The sequence below is a fragment of the Lygodium microphyllum genome, chromosome 9 (genome assembly GCF_053477565.2).
Source record: "Lygodium microphyllum isolate KBCC chromosome 9, Lygodium_microphyllum_v1.1.10, whole genome shotgun sequence".
Lineage (NCBI taxonomy): Eukaryota > Viridiplantae > Streptophyta > Polypodiopsida > Schizaeales > Lygodiaceae > Lygodium > Lygodium microphyllum.
The window spans coordinates 152759739-152778573 of NC_141143.1; the positions used below are offsets into that span (position 1 = coordinate 152759739).

At 37.2% G+C, this 18835-nt stretch overlaps 1 protein-coding gene across 1 annotated transcript in view; it reads right to left on the minus strand.

Moving 5' to 3' along the window:
• Positions 1-4225: 4225 nt before the first annotated feature.
• Positions 4226-18835, minus strand: part of AGL26 (tRNA (cytidine(34)-2'-O)-methyltransferase) — a 96538-nt gene continuing 81928 nt past the window's right edge. Inside the window, exon 8 of the mRNA XM_087685322.1 lies at positions 4226-4246. Within this exon, the coding sequence (XP_087541448.1) occupies positions 4241-4246 (6 nt within the window). The 3' untranslated portion in view covers positions 4226-4240. The remainder of the gene's footprint in view (positions 4247-18835) is intronic.

Genomic DNA, 18835 nt, shown 5'->3' on the forward strand with positions numbered 1-18835 from the left:
GCTACGCTATGACCCGCTTAATGATGAGAGCTAGCCTACTACCTTCCTTTTGCCTAGCTCTCCTAGAGAATATGAGCGACTGCCAATTCATTGGGTGTAATCACCCCTTCCTATCCAACACCTCTCTCCACGTCCGCATGAACCTGAAAGGGTACATGCAAAGCCACCAATTTTTACGCAAATCCATCCGCCCTCCCTCCCCCCCTCATTCCGACGATGAGAATTAGACTTGGCTGTCATACTCCTGATGTAATACTATCCCTAAATGTATCAAAAAAAAAAAAGAAGAAGCAAAGAAAAGCATGATCATTGCACCTAGGGGTCCTTAAGTTAGGCGTGTCCGGTGGCTTCAGTCGGCCAGCTCCGCTCCTAACCCCCTAGCCCTTTTTGCTCCCCCCACGTCACGCTTAGGGCACATCAAGGGCAGGACACACCTAGGGAGGTAACACTCACCTATGGTTAGACCTGTCACCCTAAGCCACTGTCACCGCACCCCCTTGGCACAAATGGGGTCCTCAAGTGTGGGACATCACCCGGGCTCGCAAGCGGTTAGACCCACCTCCCCATTCCATTAGCACGAGCACAATGCACCAACACGCTAAGGAAAGCACTCCCCTTAGGTAGAGCACCGCACCTTCTTCTTCAGGCACTCCAAAAGCGCCAAACCACCAACTTCAGAGGCCCTCGTCCACCCATGACATCCAATGAGCTGCTCCGACGCACATCATTCTTGAACTTCCACAAGCACCTAAGTTTACATGTGGCCCTCACCCTTACACCAATGCCGAAATGCCATGGGACTGGCACCCGTCTAGGAGGGGGGTAATATTAACCCCAAGTCGAGATGGTAGAAAAATGGAGGAAAAAGCAAAAGGAAGATGGAAAAAGAGCAAAGACACCCATGCGGCCTCTAAAGATGAACCGGGGCAAAAAGTGCAATCTTAAATGAAAAGGCGCCAAACTTGAAAAACTCTTGTAAAAGAGCGCCAAGCTCCCTCCTGTGCCAAATTGTAAAATATTAGATGGGTGTAGGCTAGAGGCACAAGGCTAGAAGAGGGAAATGGAAAAAGGACCTTGCCATAATGGCCGGTCATGTAAAAAAGGGATGGGCGCCTATGGGATTTTAGGGTTTGTATATATAAAGCTCAAAAAGTGAATGAGAAGCTCATTCTTTGTGTGTGGCAAAAAGAGTCTTCTTCTTCTTCTCTCCTTCTCACATTCTTGTTTGTGTGTGCTCTTGAGAGAGGGAGTGTGAGGGAGTGAGTGTGTGAGAGTGAGGGATCAAGAGGGTGAAGCTCTTGACCATCTCCTCTTCTCTTCTTCTCTTCCCTTCTCTCTTCTTGCGTGCACGGCTATGGAGGATGGAGCTTGGAGATGGAAGAGGCTTGAGCTAGCATCTAGGATCATGGAGCTACCGGCGTGTGTGAGAGAGGAGGCAACTCATATTGGCACTAAGGTAAGCTCACTACACTCGTAGGATCGACGGCACGTCGGCTAGGTGAGAGATAGCCATTAGAGCTTGCTTGGAACACTTGAAACAATAAGTGGTCCGTGGGTCTTGGCGGTAGAGCGAAAGCTCCCACAATAAGTTCTGGGCATATCCTATTAAGTAGAAGCCATAAGTCTTATCTACCTTTCAATGTTGCCTGGGTATAGGCTAAAATGCCTAAGGTCTAACAATGGGGGTGAATATATCTCCAAGGCATTTGAGTAGTATTGCAACGAGAGGGGTATTAAGCATCAGTTGATCACTCCCCTATACCCCACTCCACCCTAGAATAGTATTGCAGAGTGCATGAATATGACAATTTAGGGGAGAGTTTGTAGTATGCTTAGCCAGATAGGCTTACCATAGCATTTTTGGGATGAGGCAGTTATCATTGCTGTAGACTTGATAAACATATCCCCATGTATTGTTATTGATTATCACATTATAAAGGAGGTATGGTTTGAAAAACCTCCATCATCTACTCATTTGCATATCTTTGGATGTGAAGGTTTTTGCCATGTTTCCAAGGATAAACACAATAAGTTGGAATACTAAGTCAGTAAAAGGCATATTTTTTGGTTATGGAGATGCAAGTGAGATGGGCTATCACCTATGGGATCCATATGCTTGGAAGGTCATTTAGAGAGCAACCTTTCAAGAGGAGCCTCTTGTTACCATAAAACCAACTAGACAGCCTCTAGTTGATGCTCTAGTGGCCCATGACCATGATGTTAGACAAGATGTATATGTCCCATAGCCTGTTTTGCGATGGTCTACAGATAAATGTTAGCGTTATTAGTTTGTGCTCTCCATGAACTATATTATGGTGATAAAGTTTAGTGAGCCTCTTACTTATGAGGAGGCTATGCACTAAGGTGATAGTCACTATTGGGAGAGGGCCATGTAGTCAGAGTTTGATTCACTACACAAAAACCATACATGGGATTTGGTTCCTTTGCCTAGTGGGAAACATGCATTACCATGCAATTGGGTGTACAAGTTGAAGATACCCCTGGACACCCCAAGCTAGTGTATAAGGCTAGATTGATTGCTAAGGGTTTCAAGTAGAAGCAATGCGTTGACTTCGATGAAGTCTTCTCTCTTGTAGTTAAGGTGACTACCCTATGATTGGTTCTAGCTTTTATTGCACAGTTAGATCTTGAGCTTTATAAGATGGATGTGAAAATGGCTTTTTTGTATGGGAACTTGCATGAGAATGTCTATATGCAATAGCTTAAGGGAACAACTAGTGTACAAGTTGAGAAAGAGCCTTTTTGGCCTTAAGTAGGCTTCTAGGGAATGGTACCATAAGTTGGATGGTTTCATATATTTGGAGGGATATACTTGTGGTGATATAGATATGTGTTTATATACAAAGAAGGCCCGTGGTAGTAGCCTTATTATCTTGATTCTTTATGTCGATGATATGTTGATTGTTGGGAAATCTCATGATGAGCTGGATGCTTTTGAGGGCTCAGCTCAAGAAGGGCTTTGAGATGAAGGACATGGGGCACATATTCTTGGTATGCATATCACATGTAATCACTCTAAGGGACTCCTTCACCTGTCACAACACAGGTGTACATACATAAGATGCTTGAGCGATTCCATATGTAGGATATTAAGTCAAGTGGCTGTCCTATATCTCTTTTGTGAAGGTTACTGAGGTCAAATTTTTTGGGATCCCATTCTCTAGATACGTTGATGTGATCCTTTATGATTCTACGTACTTGATGTATGTAATCTTGACAACAATGACATATTTAACTATTTGCTCTAATCACACTAACTAATGATGCACAAACTATTTCATAAATTTTTAAAGAGTTATTCTCTTCCTAATCCTAATCCCAATTCTAATTAAGAACTTTTTAAAAAATTTCAAATCTTATTACTAATATTAATCCTATTTAAGAACATTTAAAAATAGTTAAATTATAATCCTTGTACTATTCCTAATCTTAATACTAATATTGATTAAGACCTTTAAAAATATTAATATTTAATTATAAATATATTGTAAATTATTAAATAATGTAATCTTAAATTTTGGTATCTAATTCAAATAGTTATATCTATAACTACTTAATTCTAGCACATGTATTAAAAACAAAAGTCATGTGGCATACTTGACGTAGGCTTAAAGAAGTCCTTGGTCTCAAAGACATGACACTTTGGCCACTTTGTAGCCTAAGTCTCCCTTAATATATGGCTTATGAACAATTTTATGCATAGTTCAACCTAGATCTCACCCCTCTCTCTCTCTTGATCTCTCATTCCTTCCTCCCTCCTCCCCCCTTTCTCTTTAACATTAATTTTACACTAAAATCAAGCTAAAAGTGCTGCAAAATAACACATATATAAAGAGAGAAAACATTAAAGAAAATAAACCAAGCATTAAACCATAGTTTTTCTCTCTTTCTCTCTTTTTCGATTCACTTCTCTCTCTTGCATACTATTTATGCTAACATCAAGTTGAGAATGGTGCAAAATAACTTAAAATGGCCATTTATGCTTCTTTTTTAAAGCTCACACACATATACTTTTCTCACTCAAACTATAGCTCTCACGAGCATGGAAGCTTGTATGCAAAAAATGAATAACCCTACCTTGAAGCCATGCCTTTTTCCAAGAGGGTATAGGGAGATAAACAAAGAAGCAAACTAATTAACAAAATCAAAAATGGAGGGAAGCAAGATACTCTTACCTAGACATTTTTGTTGTGCATTCATTTTTGCTCCCACTAACTTTTCAACCCTAAAATGTATAGAGAAAGAAGTTTCAATTATTATAATGTTTTTACAGCATTAGCATTTGCACCAAAACGATGTTGCTAAATTCATTGATATGTATGCTAATGTGTATGTGTGTTGCTATATGTGTTGCATAATTACCGATGTACACACTAGCAAACAACCGATAATTATCGTAGTGCACTTGTTGATGATGTGATTTTAAAATAATTTGCATCTATCAATAAACCCATCATTTGTTTGGGGGGAGAGAGAGAGAGAGAGAGAGAGAGAGAGAGAGAGAGAGAGAGAGAGAGAGAGAGAGAGAGAGAGAGAGAGAGAGAGAGGTGTTAGTATTAGTGTTAGTTTTAGGATTAGATTGAGTGGCTTTTTCTGTTAGTGTTAGGATTAGAGCTTATCAATGGTAACCACCACAAGGTTGGGAGATAAAGCCAAAGCAAAATTATTTTAGGGAAACAAGTGGTATAGTATTGGTCCTTGAGATCGTGGAAGCAGCTTTCACTCTCCTTGAGCCAACCATGGTGTTGGCTACTCTCATCCTTAGGAGATTGCAAGGTGACATCTTTAGGAGAGACATTAGATTGTCTACAACTTATGAATGTTGAGCCTAGTTGGAGGAGATCAGCAAGTGGCTTTGGTAATTGTCTCACTCACGAGAATGCTTAAAGTTTTGTTGATATTGACACCATCACAAATCAAACCCTTCCATAAGATGTAGTTCACATCTTTTAAACATGTGTTTAATGTCACATTTGCATACTCCTATGCAACATTTCAAATGCAAACCTAAAATAAACATATTATCTTGGTCATTCTAAGAGTTAAGTAAACCTTTATTAGGTAGGTAAATTGAACCTTGAATTTAAGTAATTATAAAATTCAAAAATTTTCATACATTTCCAACTAGATCTAACTTTGTAGCTAAAAATTTCATTGTTGAATATGAGGACTTCATTCGTATACAAATATATGACAATCATTCTTATATTTTAGGGTCTCTATCCAAATCCAAGAGCTAAGTATTGTATAAGTGACCTTAAATATTTTTTAGTAATATATGCATATCTTTAAAAAGTACTAGGCACTCCATGCCTAGATTCATCGGTGTTGCTAAAAAATTAGGGTACTTTGCATCCTAATGCACAACTTTTGTGGTAAGATGGTTCACATAAAGGTATCATATTTTGGTTCTATGGCTTGCAACAGGTGGTTGAGGCACAAATAAACTAACCATGAGAGACCAATTGCTTTGTTCCTATAATTTCTGAAGGGGGGGAGTGGGGGTGTTGGGTCCAAAATGTAACCCCCCCCAATATGGGTTGATGATCACTAATGATTTTTTTCGGGGAGCCCATGTAATCGAAATATCTCCTTGATGAATATCGTGGCAATATCCAAAGCCTTATGAGTTGATTTGACCAAAGCATGAGCTCCTTTGTTTAGCATGACTACAACCATTAAGATGGAATCATACCCTCCTTGCACAATGGATTGATCCTTTTGATCTTGATTCTTTGCTAGCTCAAGCATTGGATCACATACCTAAGGGTGCCAACTTTCATTTCTAGCCAATAATAGTTCCTTGCAACATTTCAGTGCCTTTTGCATAGTTAGGATGTCCTAGCATGTGCTTGTGAAGCCTTTGGATGATGTCTATATGTGTGAAATAAAATTGTTCACTTGTAGTTGGACTACCTCCAATTGCACTATCTACTATGGGGATATTCTACCCATCCCCTTTGTAGGTGGGGTTCGAGTAAAGTGTGGCTAAATGAGCGATTGGAATGAAGTTTCATAAGCATGAGATCCCTTGTTGGCTTTCCTTACACCTCAAAAGAATGCTAGACAAAATGGGACACTTGAAAATCTCTCTTTTTTGTTTACAGCTTGCCCTATACTAGAAGAGTTTGGGCACCATTTTTCCTTAGTATATAATTTAAGAAAAGGGATTCTAGTGTTGTATGGTTTGCTTCTAGTGTTAGTAGAAGGGCCCCCCCATCTAAAGGTGTTTAGCATCTAGAAAAGGGCTATGTAAAAAGCATCCCATGCTGATATATTGTAGGTACCTTCCCTACCTGGCCCATCTAGGGAAATGTATGAATTGACTAAGAGACACAAGCTAAAAAATGTACGTCATTACTTGGTTAAATGTGACCAGTCTCATTTGATTAACATCGTCTTTTTCTATTGTCTTTTTATGAGATTTTGGTCATTGTGTGTATCACATTCCAAAGACAAGTTATTGGTGAGTGGAGAGGATTGTTGGAGTAGAGGAGCAAGGCGAAACCATCTTGAATTAAACAAACAAATAAAACTGCAACTTTCCAAGCTTGGCATTTGGTATTGGCAAGTTCCACTTCTAAAATCCCATATGCTATTAGTGAAACATATACATGAGCAACATATAAATATAAATATGAGAATGGTACAAGTAAAAGCATTGATAGGCTTTTGAATTTATTCACCTTTTAAACATTTTACTTGTCACTTCACTAATTTCTTGAAACATAAAAACTCGGTTTCAAGCCTATTGGAATTTTTTGAACTTACAGTGTTTGGTCTATGGTGTGGCACCTCAATAGGCTAGTTCTACAAATGCAATTCTAAGTGCATATACACATGTTATATAAGCACCTCCTTGATTTTTTTCCCCAATCCTTTGACCTTGAAATTCTTGACTTGCCCCTTGTAGGTGTCAATGAATTCATTTCCGCGTCATCTTCTCTTCCTTGTCTGCAACATAACCCAACTACCAAAAGAGATGGTAGTAGGAATCCACCTATTGTTGTCAAGATCAAACTTGTTGCATATTGTGATTTCTCTAATAGAAGAGGAGAGATGCCGAGAACGTGAGGCTTCCGTTGACATAGAAAATGAAGTAGAAGAAGAGGTTGATAGAAAAGAGAGAATATAATAGAAAATCTTGTGCAAAAATGAAGGAATTTGTTGAACTATTTGAGTTTTTTGGAAAAAACGGAGGGATACTACACTGGAGGGAAAATATTTGGGTGTATTATTCAAGAATTTCAAGAAAATGACCGTGATACTACAAGGTTGTGCAAGACCGACAAGAGATGTCTCCATCTACTGTCTTTCATTGTGCTAGTAGCTTTTGTTTCTTGTACCTCCACAAATTTATGCTCTAAAAATACCTGAGAATGCTTCTTTTCAAAAATCTATAAAAATGAGATAAAAGACTTTAAATTTGAAAAAACCCTATTTTACCATAATGGTAGCTCTCCTCCTATTAGTTGAGAGACTTTCTCTCTCTAAAACTAAAAGGCCCAAACTTGAGTCCAAATATCTCATGATGGGTAAAAGACAATGCCACAATTTGTTGATTCTTTCTAATCAAAGAGAATATTCCTGAACCTAAAGAGAAACAATATCTAGAAATTGATTTCTTGGATCATTGTCACCTACTCAATGTAAGTTATAGTTCCCCACAAGAGCACTTCTAGAACAGTACGTGATAGCATAGTTAAGTTTCCTTCAAGTACCTGAGCACTCGCATCCCAACTTTCCAATGACTTTCTTGTGATTTATTTGAGAACCTACTCAAAACACTGACATCAAATTTGATATTTGGCATGGTATTGCACAAGTAGATGAGGTTGCTAACCAACCTCTTGTACTTCCCAATGTCTTCTAGTGCTAATGTATACTCAATGAATAACTTCACATTGACTTCCATGAGTGTAGCTATCTCCTTACACTCGGTCATGCCAAATGCTTTTAAGATTTCCCATGCATACTTATTTTGTAGTTATCCATACAATGCCTTCTCTAGCTTATAAACTTTTTTCTTAGAATAGGTGGTTGAGCCATGTATACCTCCTCCTTGAGATCTCCATTCAAGAACGTTGGTTTAACATCCATCCATTTGGTAAATTGACCACTTCTTATGAGTGGTCATTGTAAGCACTTTGCGAATAGTGGTCGTTCTAGCAGTTGAAGAAGATGATCCTTGAAAATTGAATCCTTCAACCTGTGAAAATCCTTGTGCAACTAATTTGACTTTGTACTTTTCTAAGCTACCCCATCAGGCTTGTAATTTACCTTCCAGACCCACTTGGTGCCAATAATCTTCCTCTTTTCTAGCCATTCCACTAGCTCCCAAGTATCATTCTTCATTATGCTACCATACTCAACTTGCATAGCTACTCTCCATGCTGGATTGGCAAGTGCTTCTTCCATGTCTATTGGCTTCTTTACTTCTCTCATGATCTCAGCCATCAAGACCATATTGACTGTGCAAGTAGAAGCCTTTCTTTCCTCCTCTATTCTTAGAGACCCCCTTGGTCCATCTGCCTTTGCCTCAACTATGGTAGACCTAGGATTATTGTGATCATAGAGCTGCTTCACCCATTCCGGAAATGGGATTTTCAGTGGCGTAATTCCAAGTTTGTGAACTTTTTTCTCATTATCTGAGGATGATACTTCTTCCTCCTTGAGGGTAGGGAAAACTCTTGGGATAGGTTCATAGTAAACTACTTATTAATAGAATGATAAAGTAGAAGACCTTAGATTCTCATCCTTCATTGTATGTGGCTACTCCTTGAATGCCACATCAAGGCTCACTATGACCTTCTTTGTCTCATGGTTATACAATTTGTAAGCCTTTTGCTCATCATTATAATCCAAGAAGATACATTTTGTGCTTTTTGGATTTAACTTATTTCTCCTATCTCTTGGAACATGTGCATAACATTCATATCCCAAAGTTCTAAAGTATGAGATTGATGGTTTCTTACTAGAATAGCCATTCACATCGAAAAGTTCTAAAGTATGAGATAGATGGTTTCTTACTAGAATAGGCCTCATGAGGAGTTTTTATCTTAAGAGCCTTTGTGTAACTTTGATTGAAAATGTACACTGTAATATTAACAACTTCTGTTGAAAATCGGTTAGGCAATCCCTTGCCCTTAAGCATGCACCTTGCCTTCCACCACGGTGTTATTTTGGCATTCAACAATGCCATTTTGCAGAGGTGTATGAGATGCCATCAATTGATGCTTAATCCCTTTCTTTTGAGTTAAGCTTACCATCAAAATCTTTTCTAAACTTCTTCACACTTTCCCATGTTTCATTCTCAACAAGTTTTAGCCATTTTTTAAACTTACCAAAAGCTTGAGCCTTATCATAAAGGAAGTATATCCACATCTTCCTACTGTAGTAATTGATGATCAACATAGAATAAGAAGATCCTCCCAAGGCTTGTGTAGGTATTCTATTGCACAATTCAATATGCTCAAAATCTAGAGGAGCCGTTACTTTGTTCTTTCTTTCTTGTGGAAATGCAATTGTTGCTTGCCCATCATTCAAGCTTCACATGGTTCCTTCATTTCAATTATTATTGCAAGTAGGTGAGCAACAATACCTTGCTTATGTATCTTCTTTAATATTGCAAAATCAATGTGACCAAATATTTCATGTCAAAATTTACTTGTGCCCACACCATCAATGGCTATAAGAACACTTAGCTCATGCATGTTGTTCCTTCTTTCTCCTTTTCCAAAAACTTTGCTGCCACTGTCGATGATTTCTGCACTTGTCTTAATGAACCTCACCTTATGGCCAAGATCAGTTTAGAAGCAATTAATAATCAACTTTCATTAACCATATTTGAAAGACTTTTGAGTTCACCATTTGCAGCAACAAAGAAAATAGTACTTGTTCCCTTAGTAGTAGAGCATTCCAACCATCACAATGATGTATTATTGCATAGGCTTCATAAAACTAGATAGACCTTTCTTTTTGGTCGGAGGTGCCGCTATCCAATACCCATGAGTTAGTGTTAGATATTTCTGTCTTCACAATGCCACTCTTTTCATTTACCTTTTTAACACAATAATTTGCAATTTCATGTTCTTTCTTCTTGCAGTAGAAGCACTCTCCTTGAATCTTTTTTTTACCACCCTTGTTCTTGTTACCATTGGTAAAGGAACCACCTTTGTCTTTCATATTGGCAAAGAATGCAACATCTTCATTATCCTTCTTGGGCTTTAAGCTGCAACTCCTCCTCCATTACTTGTGCACAAAATTCCTCAAACATCAAAGCTTAGGATCTCACCTGAGTGTTTATGGAAATTACCAATCCATCAAACTTTGGTGGAAAAAATTGAAGATACCTTTGAGCTAGCACCTCCACTAGTCTTTTGTATCCTAGCACTAGCCATCTCGTTGCGCAAATTCTTGATTCGAGTGATGAATGCTTCAGCTATCTCTCCTTTGGCAAACTTATCTATTGTTAGTTGATTCTCTAAGTTTTAAATCCTCATTTGATTTTGCATTTTGTACTGGCTCTTCAGTATGTTCCAAGCCTCCAATGCCTTGATTGTATGTTGAATCAAGGTCAAGACACTGTTAGAAAAACTTGTAACTAAGGCACACAACACATTTGCATTCCTTCTTTTCCAAGATCATAGAAGATCTACATTTGGAGGAATCATAACACTCGAATTTGATGAGTTAAAGGATGGGTTGTGGCTTTAGGTCAAATCCCCAGCAACGTCTCTAGAAGCTCATAAGAATCGTGGATAGTTGTAATGGTAAACTTCCACAAAGTATAGTTTGTATAATTTAACTTGCCTTCACTAAAGGTTAGTGGACGAAATCTCAATGTTTGAATTATCGTGACAACAATAGCATAACCTAATATGCTAGCACTGCTACCTAATACATTAGACAATATTTCTCCTCTTCAATGTTGAAGCCCTTGCCTTTCACATACTCTTCACTCCCTCCTCTAAGTTCACAAGGCTCTGATACCATGTAGAAATTACGTGGAGCAATGGACATAATCTAAGCAAAGAGTAGAGAACACAGTAAATATGAGAATAACAAAAACTACTTTAATTTCAAATGAACTGATACAAAGATGACTCTATCCACGTGTGCACTTCCACTATGAAGCTTGGATGGCGATCTAGAAAAATGATAGGCAAAAAGCTTAAGGGTAGTTGGAAGAACTCTGATTGGGTAAAGATAGATTGATGATGGCTTTAGAGGGGTTTTCCTTTTATAGCTTGGGAAGTTAATCTAGTTGGCTTACCCAACTATATTATGAACCTTTCCTAGTCAGCCAATGAATATTCCTTTTACCATGGGCTAGGAGCACTTCCCTTGGACCCCTATCAAGGGGCCCATTGGCCCTATGAGAGCCCCTAGCTAGGGGCCACTTCTATGGCCCTTGAACCCCAAAACAAAGGTCCCTGATAACTTCCACACTCTACAACTCAATGCATTATGCCTCCAGTTACTACCAACATAACTACTCTATATAACTAAAAGGCTAGATCAACAAAGGTCACCTTGGAACTCGATGCATTGTGCCTCTAGTTGCTACCAACATAACTTTCCCCAAAACAGGGGTCCCTGATAACTTCCGCACCCTAGAACTCGATGCATTGTGCCTCCAGTTGCTACCAACTTAACTACTCTATATAACCCAAAGGTTAGATCCACAAAGGTCACCTTTTTGCCATCTGGTCACTATAGATGATGCCAGGAGGCATATTTCACGGTGAATTCTGTGAGGTTTTTCGGTGGATTCCATAAAACTATTTATTTGTCAAGGCTTGTACATAAGGTGGATTCCTTGTACAAGAAGCTAATGGGGACGCTTATCCTTTTCAGGTGTCAGATTAATTTAATGTGCACATGGGTAATTCCAAATGCCTAGAAGAATTACTATTTTTTATGGGTGCGCATCTTATCACTAAAGGCGTGGTGCAAATATTTATTTAAGCACGCTTATTTATTAAAGCGTAATTTATTATATTGTATGCGCATATGTGCTCGATTAAATATTTCATTATTTGATCTTTGTATTTGGGCACATCCTAATTTTTGGATTCCCAAACACCTTACTTTATATTTGGGAAAATGCAAATACCAAAAGTAAAAGCATGCTATTTGTAAAGTGGGCTATTTTTTAGCTTGAAGATAAATAAATCTATAAATATATGCCTTGTGAAGTGCTCACACAAGGCATGGGGGGAGATTACACCCAATTGGTCTCTTTTGTCTCATGTCGGACAAATTTGCTTTTTCTTTGTACTTGACATTATGAAGATTTGTAGAGTTCATTGTTCTTGGGGACCTTCCGACATTCGCTACGCATGCGTCTAGTATCTGATCCGCGCACCAATAGACCTCATCTGACATACAAGTCATGACCCAACCAAGTTCACACATGTCTTCTCCTCATAATGGGGACCTTACAAATTAGAGCAACATGGATCGTTGGTGGCATCTTACGAGGGTGGGGCATTGAGCATATATAACACTAGTAACGCATCCATTAACTCTTTCTCGATATATGCTACTGAGTTGGACAAATAGTCCTTTAGAGTTTCACATTTTATTGTACTTATAAAAGAGTTTTGGGGTGTCTCTATGATCACTATATAAATAGGTTGATTTGATGCAAAAGGGGCTATGTTCTGACTCTAATTCATGCCTTCTTGTTAGAATGGTTGTGGACTCCGAGTGGTAGGATTCCAAGGTTATTATTGATTAGTCATTAGTGGGACTAACTAATACCATTGTTACTATGGTTGAGTCATTATTGAATGTACTATTTGTAGCCACTATTAAGTTGGAGCACTATACTCAAGCATTGTCTCGACACTTATGGATAGGGATGGAGTACATTCCCTAAAATGGAATTGGACCAATACATCACTCCTAGCATTGAGGGAAGCAAAACTCCTCTTCATTGATTCATGGTTAATCTAGCCTCTACTTCATCATATAATCTGGCACATTTCAATGTAGCCTGCAAATTGGTTGGCCTTCTCAATTCCACAAACTTCTTGACCTATGATTGCAATCCTTTAAGAAGCACTCCCTTCTAAATTCCATTGTCTTTGTGGTTGGACTATCTCTTCGATATTGACTCCATTCTAGAGACATATGATTCGATCCATTCTCCAATTAACTGGCTTATGGTTATGAATTCCTCTCTTATCCACTCTTCAAATCCTTCACACATAAATTTAGTAAGGAAAATGCACTTCAAATTGTCCTAATGCTAAAAGTTCCTAATGCATCTTTTATACCATTGAAACATCATGTATTTAAAACTAGTGGAGAATATTACCAGCCAATGCTCAAGGGTCCTAGGATTAGTAGCTACATGTTACCATGAACTCAGGTAGATGAATATCAGAATCTTCACTGTATTCTCCCTTAAAAATTGGTAATAGAACTGTGTTGGCAAGATGATCATCTAAATTTCCAAGATATATCTAGATAGGAAGGGAACCTTGGTTTGATTGAGCCATTGTAACTTCTATAAAGAGTATCAAAAGAGCTTTAAAGGATTTTTCTCTTGTTAATTTACTTTTAGCTTGACCCTTAGCTTTCAATTATCTCATGTACCTCTAGAGATATTCTAATGTGTATCTCTTTATTGACTTATTCATCAAAGATTTGATACAATCTCCCTCATTACCACTCAATAGAAGGAAACAGAGGGCTTCTTTAATTTTCTTAGCCTTTGGAAGATTCTCTTGCTAACATTTTTTCAATTGCTTCATTCTCACACTCCCTAAACTCAATCTTCATACCAATTCTTCAGATCACCAACAATAAGAAAAAGAACACTTCCATATGCCAATCTTGAATGGAAATTATCTCATATAATTGCAAAATTTTCGATAAAGTCTTCAGTGTCTTTTTCTCTTATAATCTCACAATCTCTCCAATGTACAATTTATTGATATCAAATGGTTACCTCTCTCTCACATGCTCTCCCCAATGTAATAATTACCAAAAATCCCCTCTTAGTCATGAAGACACTTCCCAAAGGATATGTCTAATATTAAGAGTCACCAAAGACATTGCAATGTCTCACAATCTACTATCATTGTTACTCCAAGTCTTCAACTTAAGCCTTCAACTACTACTTCCTTCATTCAAAGTAGCTAATAAGAGCTTCTATTCTCCTCTTTTCAAGGGAGAAAAATATTCCTAAGCTACTAACCCATCCAAGAGAACCCATATAGAAGCATATAGAGGGCTACATATATATAGAAAATGTCATAGAAGGTAATAGAAGGTAAACGTAAGATAATAAAACCACATGATCAATAGAAAACCTTCATTGATTAACAAAAAAACATTAAAAGAATCTCAAATGATATCTAGTCTCTTTCATCCATAATCTCAAAGCCTCAAACAAAAGAGAAAAAGAATTGTACAAAACCTCATAGACGCAATTAAAAGCATATAGGACCAAATAGAATATATTAGATCATTATAAACCAACCAAAAACCACAATGAGCTATCAAAAGATGTGCAATCAATCCAAACTCACATACACTCTCAAAACTACTAATAAAAGAGTCATAGACCTCAAAAAACATAGATAAAAACATAATTCGCCTCCAAAAATCAACAAAAAAAATCTAAAAAATAAATCATTTCAAGCATATAACAACCACGCACATGTGAAGAAGAGGAGAAAAACTCAGTAGATTTTGATGATTTCGACACATAGCTTCCTTGTAAGTGCAAAGGAGATGAGAAAAAGCTTCACTCACACTCGCAAAGTGGGGTTTCCTCCAAGAGAGTTGTGTTTCTCTCAAACTAGCAATAGGTTGTTTATGTAGATAGAGATAAGAAGCTTTTCTTAAGCTTGAAGAAAGTTAATTTGAGTACTTTTTAAGACATTTAACTCAAATTTGAGACTATCTACATTTTTACAAATGTACAAGTCCCAAAAAAGTAAAAACACGGCCTTTTCTCTCATGCGCAACACACACACATAAACATTCTTGCACATTAGACATAACTTAAAATGGTCATAGCTTGATTGTATAACAAGCTCCATGATTCTAATAATGTACATGTTTGAAAATTTTTATAGAAGCCAAAATTCAATCTCCATATTTCCCATCAAGAATCCCTACCAATATCTCAAAAAAGTTGATAAAAGTAAGGCACTTAATACTCCAAACTATTATTATTATTATTGAAGTTACTAAAGTGATACAAAACAACACCATCTTAGATCTCAGAAAAACATAGTGATATTCTCATCTCGAAAAATTTAGTGCTACATTTGCTCAAAGTGATTCACTATACTTGTAACTTTATCAATTGGATAACTACAAATACAATTGATCCATTATTGAGGGTATAGCTAGGATTCAAAATTTGTGGACTCTTCAAGATCTACTGTCTCTAGCTTTCCAATGATGGTATAAGATTGTGATTCAGTTGCATAGCATGTACCACATCTACAAGTTATGTTTTCCCTTCCAAGAGGAACATGAAAACCTTCCAAACTCATAGTCCCTTCATAATTGGGACAATCAAACCTAAATTGCTAAGCTCATTGTAGTTATGACACTTTCTTTTTGGGCATTCTGCCTTAAAGTAACCCACTTCATTACAAATCTAGCATCAACGATTTCCTTGAGTTTCTTTTACTATGTAAACTTGACTATCTTATGAGAGAGGTAGATCTTGCACCACAATAATTTGCATTCCCTCTTGGAATGTAAGCATTCCCATGATCTTTACTAATCTCTTTGACTAAGGGCTTAGCTCACATTAGGGCATCTTTTAAAGTGACTAGCCTCATTGATTCAAGATGGTGATTAAGAGGAGAATTCAAGCCTTTGCAAAACCTTACAATGTTTAAATCAAATTATTGAAGGCCAAAGAATTTATTCATATTCAAGTTTTTAAAAGATGATGAAAGCTATCTTCCTCTTAGTATAGCTTTTATCTCAACCTAAGTCCTTAACCCTTCTAACATCGTATTATTTAGGTACAGTTGTTTCCACCACAATTTCACCTCCACAATAAGGTGTAAGTGTGCTATCATAGATCGATTTGTTTCAATAGTTTCTGTAGTAGAGAAATAATCATCCATATGACCAATCTAAGCTTCTACATTCACATCAACATTGATATGCTCACCATTGAAGTCTAGAGCTTTTATTTTCTTGAGAATACATTTCTTCTCTTGGAGTTTGGCTACGGTTATGTTCAGACATTCTTGAGATCATAAAAATATTGTATCTTAGATTCTAAAGACATTATGCCATCAAGCTCACTAGCTAATTTAGTTATCCACAAATATTCTGAAGCCAAATAGTTGGATTCAATTTGCCAACTTATTTCTAATTAGTCCGTTCCTTCCCTTCCCTTAATCCAACAAAACCCCTCCTCCTAGGAAGTCACTTTAATATTACTTTTCAATCAAACCCTCTTGAAAATGACTTGGATTGAGTTTTCCCAATCAATTTCAATGAACATTCAATTACTTTAATAAGTTAAAAACTCTCTCTCATATTCTCAAAATTTTATTTTCATAAAACCCAACACTCTAATAAACTTCTACTCTGATACCATGTGTGACGTATCCACCCTAACTAAGCTAGAGGAGGCAATGTTTAATGGTCACTCGCACACTTTTCGATGAGCAACACCATCCAGATCTAATTTGAATAAGCAGACTTAGCTAGCTGGGCAATCTCAAAATTTACCTCACAGCAACATTAAGACCTCAATTCGAAGGATCAACTTGAGGGTTCCAAACTTACACAAAGGTCCCCTAATTGATAGCCTAAGGCTCACCTAAGAAGGGTCGCTTTGTAATCAATAAAATGTGAGTGGATTAACACCGTACTTGGTTGAAAGAGAGAGAGAGAGAGAGAGAGAGAGAGAGAGAGAGAGAGAGAGAGTGTGTGTGTGTGTGTGTGTGTTAACTCCTTTGCCCACAAAGCATCAACCCTCTAAAACAAAGTTAAGCCAAGTAACCGAATCGGAGAGTCACATTCTAGTAGCTCTATTTAGTGTTTTAGAAAAGCTACCCAACTAATAGAATCTACCTAACCATTGAATCTTAATCATTAGGACTCAAGCCTCCCACTTTCCTTAATGGATTTATTTTAGTTATCTAATTAGTAAAACATGCCACTACACTATGAAAACATATAAATGCATATTTTTCATTAGTAAAACTCATGACACATAATTTAGGCACAAGACATAGACAATCAATATGATACTCCCTATTAATTAGGATTAATTTCTTCCCATAAGTATCCCAACTTCTGTGAGGCTATGTTAGTCTCCACAAGGACTACCAACCCCCCTCAATTTCATTTCACCTCTTAACTGGTATTTAAGTTCATTCATCTCTAAACAACAATGGAAATCATGAAACTCTGCATGGGATATCATAGGTTGTCGAGGGATCTACTAGCTCAGAGCCCTTCTAAACTCCTTTGTCTAATATAACAACAATGTGTTTCACACTTAGCTCTCAATCTTGGATACTAAGCCATGCCCTTATGTCATTATCTCAATCACTCAAGCATTTTCATCGAACCTTGGGGAAGTGCCACTACCAATGGCTTCATTGGTCCCACAAATCCAATAGCCATATATCCTCTTTTTATTAATCCCCAAATCCAACAATCACATGTTCTTTTAAACCTTCTTATTAATTCACAAGAAAAGATATAAAGTAAACATACCAAAATCTTTTCCAATAAAAAAACAACTTTGACTAAAGCAACACGTTTAACTCAAGAAAAAACAAGTGAGTATAAAATAAACAACTCAAAGACTCGATATAACGTGGGCTATATCCTCGATAATCTTAAAGGTTTGTTGTTGTTTATTTTATATTTACTTATTTTATTCGTGTTAAAAGTATTCCTCTAGTTTAACTTAATGATTGATTTAAAAATATTATATTCCTTACTTCACTATGTTTGTTGTACAATTTTGCTTGTGAATTAAACAAATGGTTTAAGATATATGGCTACTAGATTTGTGGGATCACAGAGAGAGGATATGTGGATGTTGGATCTATGAGACCAATGAAGCTATTAGTAGTGGGAATCACCCCAAGGTCCAATAAGAATTGCAAAGTGATTGAGATAAACCCAAAAGGACACTCTTGGTATCCAAGGCCAAGAGCTAAGTGGTGGAAAGGACCAAGAGTGTTGTTGCTACATCACCTAAAGCGGAGGAGCTTAGAGAGGCTATTAGCCAATAAATCCCTCAACACTATATGATAGGAATGCACAGCTTCAAGATCCCCATTGCTGGCTAGGAATGGATGACCTCAAATACTAGTTAAGAGATAGAATGGCCTTAAGAGATTGAGTCCTTATGGAAAGTTAGATGGCTTCGTAGAAGTTGGGATCATTGCAAAAGGACTTAAAATACTAATTAAAAGGAAATGCATTCATATTAAATATGTATGCCTTGTGCCTAAATTATGTATAGTGAACCTTGTATAATAGGATAATAAAAGGAAGCAACTTTTATATATTCTCACAATGTGATAGCATGCTTTGCTAATTAGATTTCTAAAACAAACCCATCAAGGAAAGGGGAAGGCCTCAATTTTAACGATTGAGATTCTATTGTTGGGCAGATCCAATCAATCAAACGGCTTTTCTAAAATACTAAACAGAGCTACTAGAGTGTGATCCTCCAACTTGATTGGATACATACTTGGCTTATTGTTGCTTTAGAGGGTAGGAGTTGACATTTGACCCCCCTTGTTTCTCTTTGTCTTTGAATCAAGAGCAATGTTAGCCCACTCTCACTTTT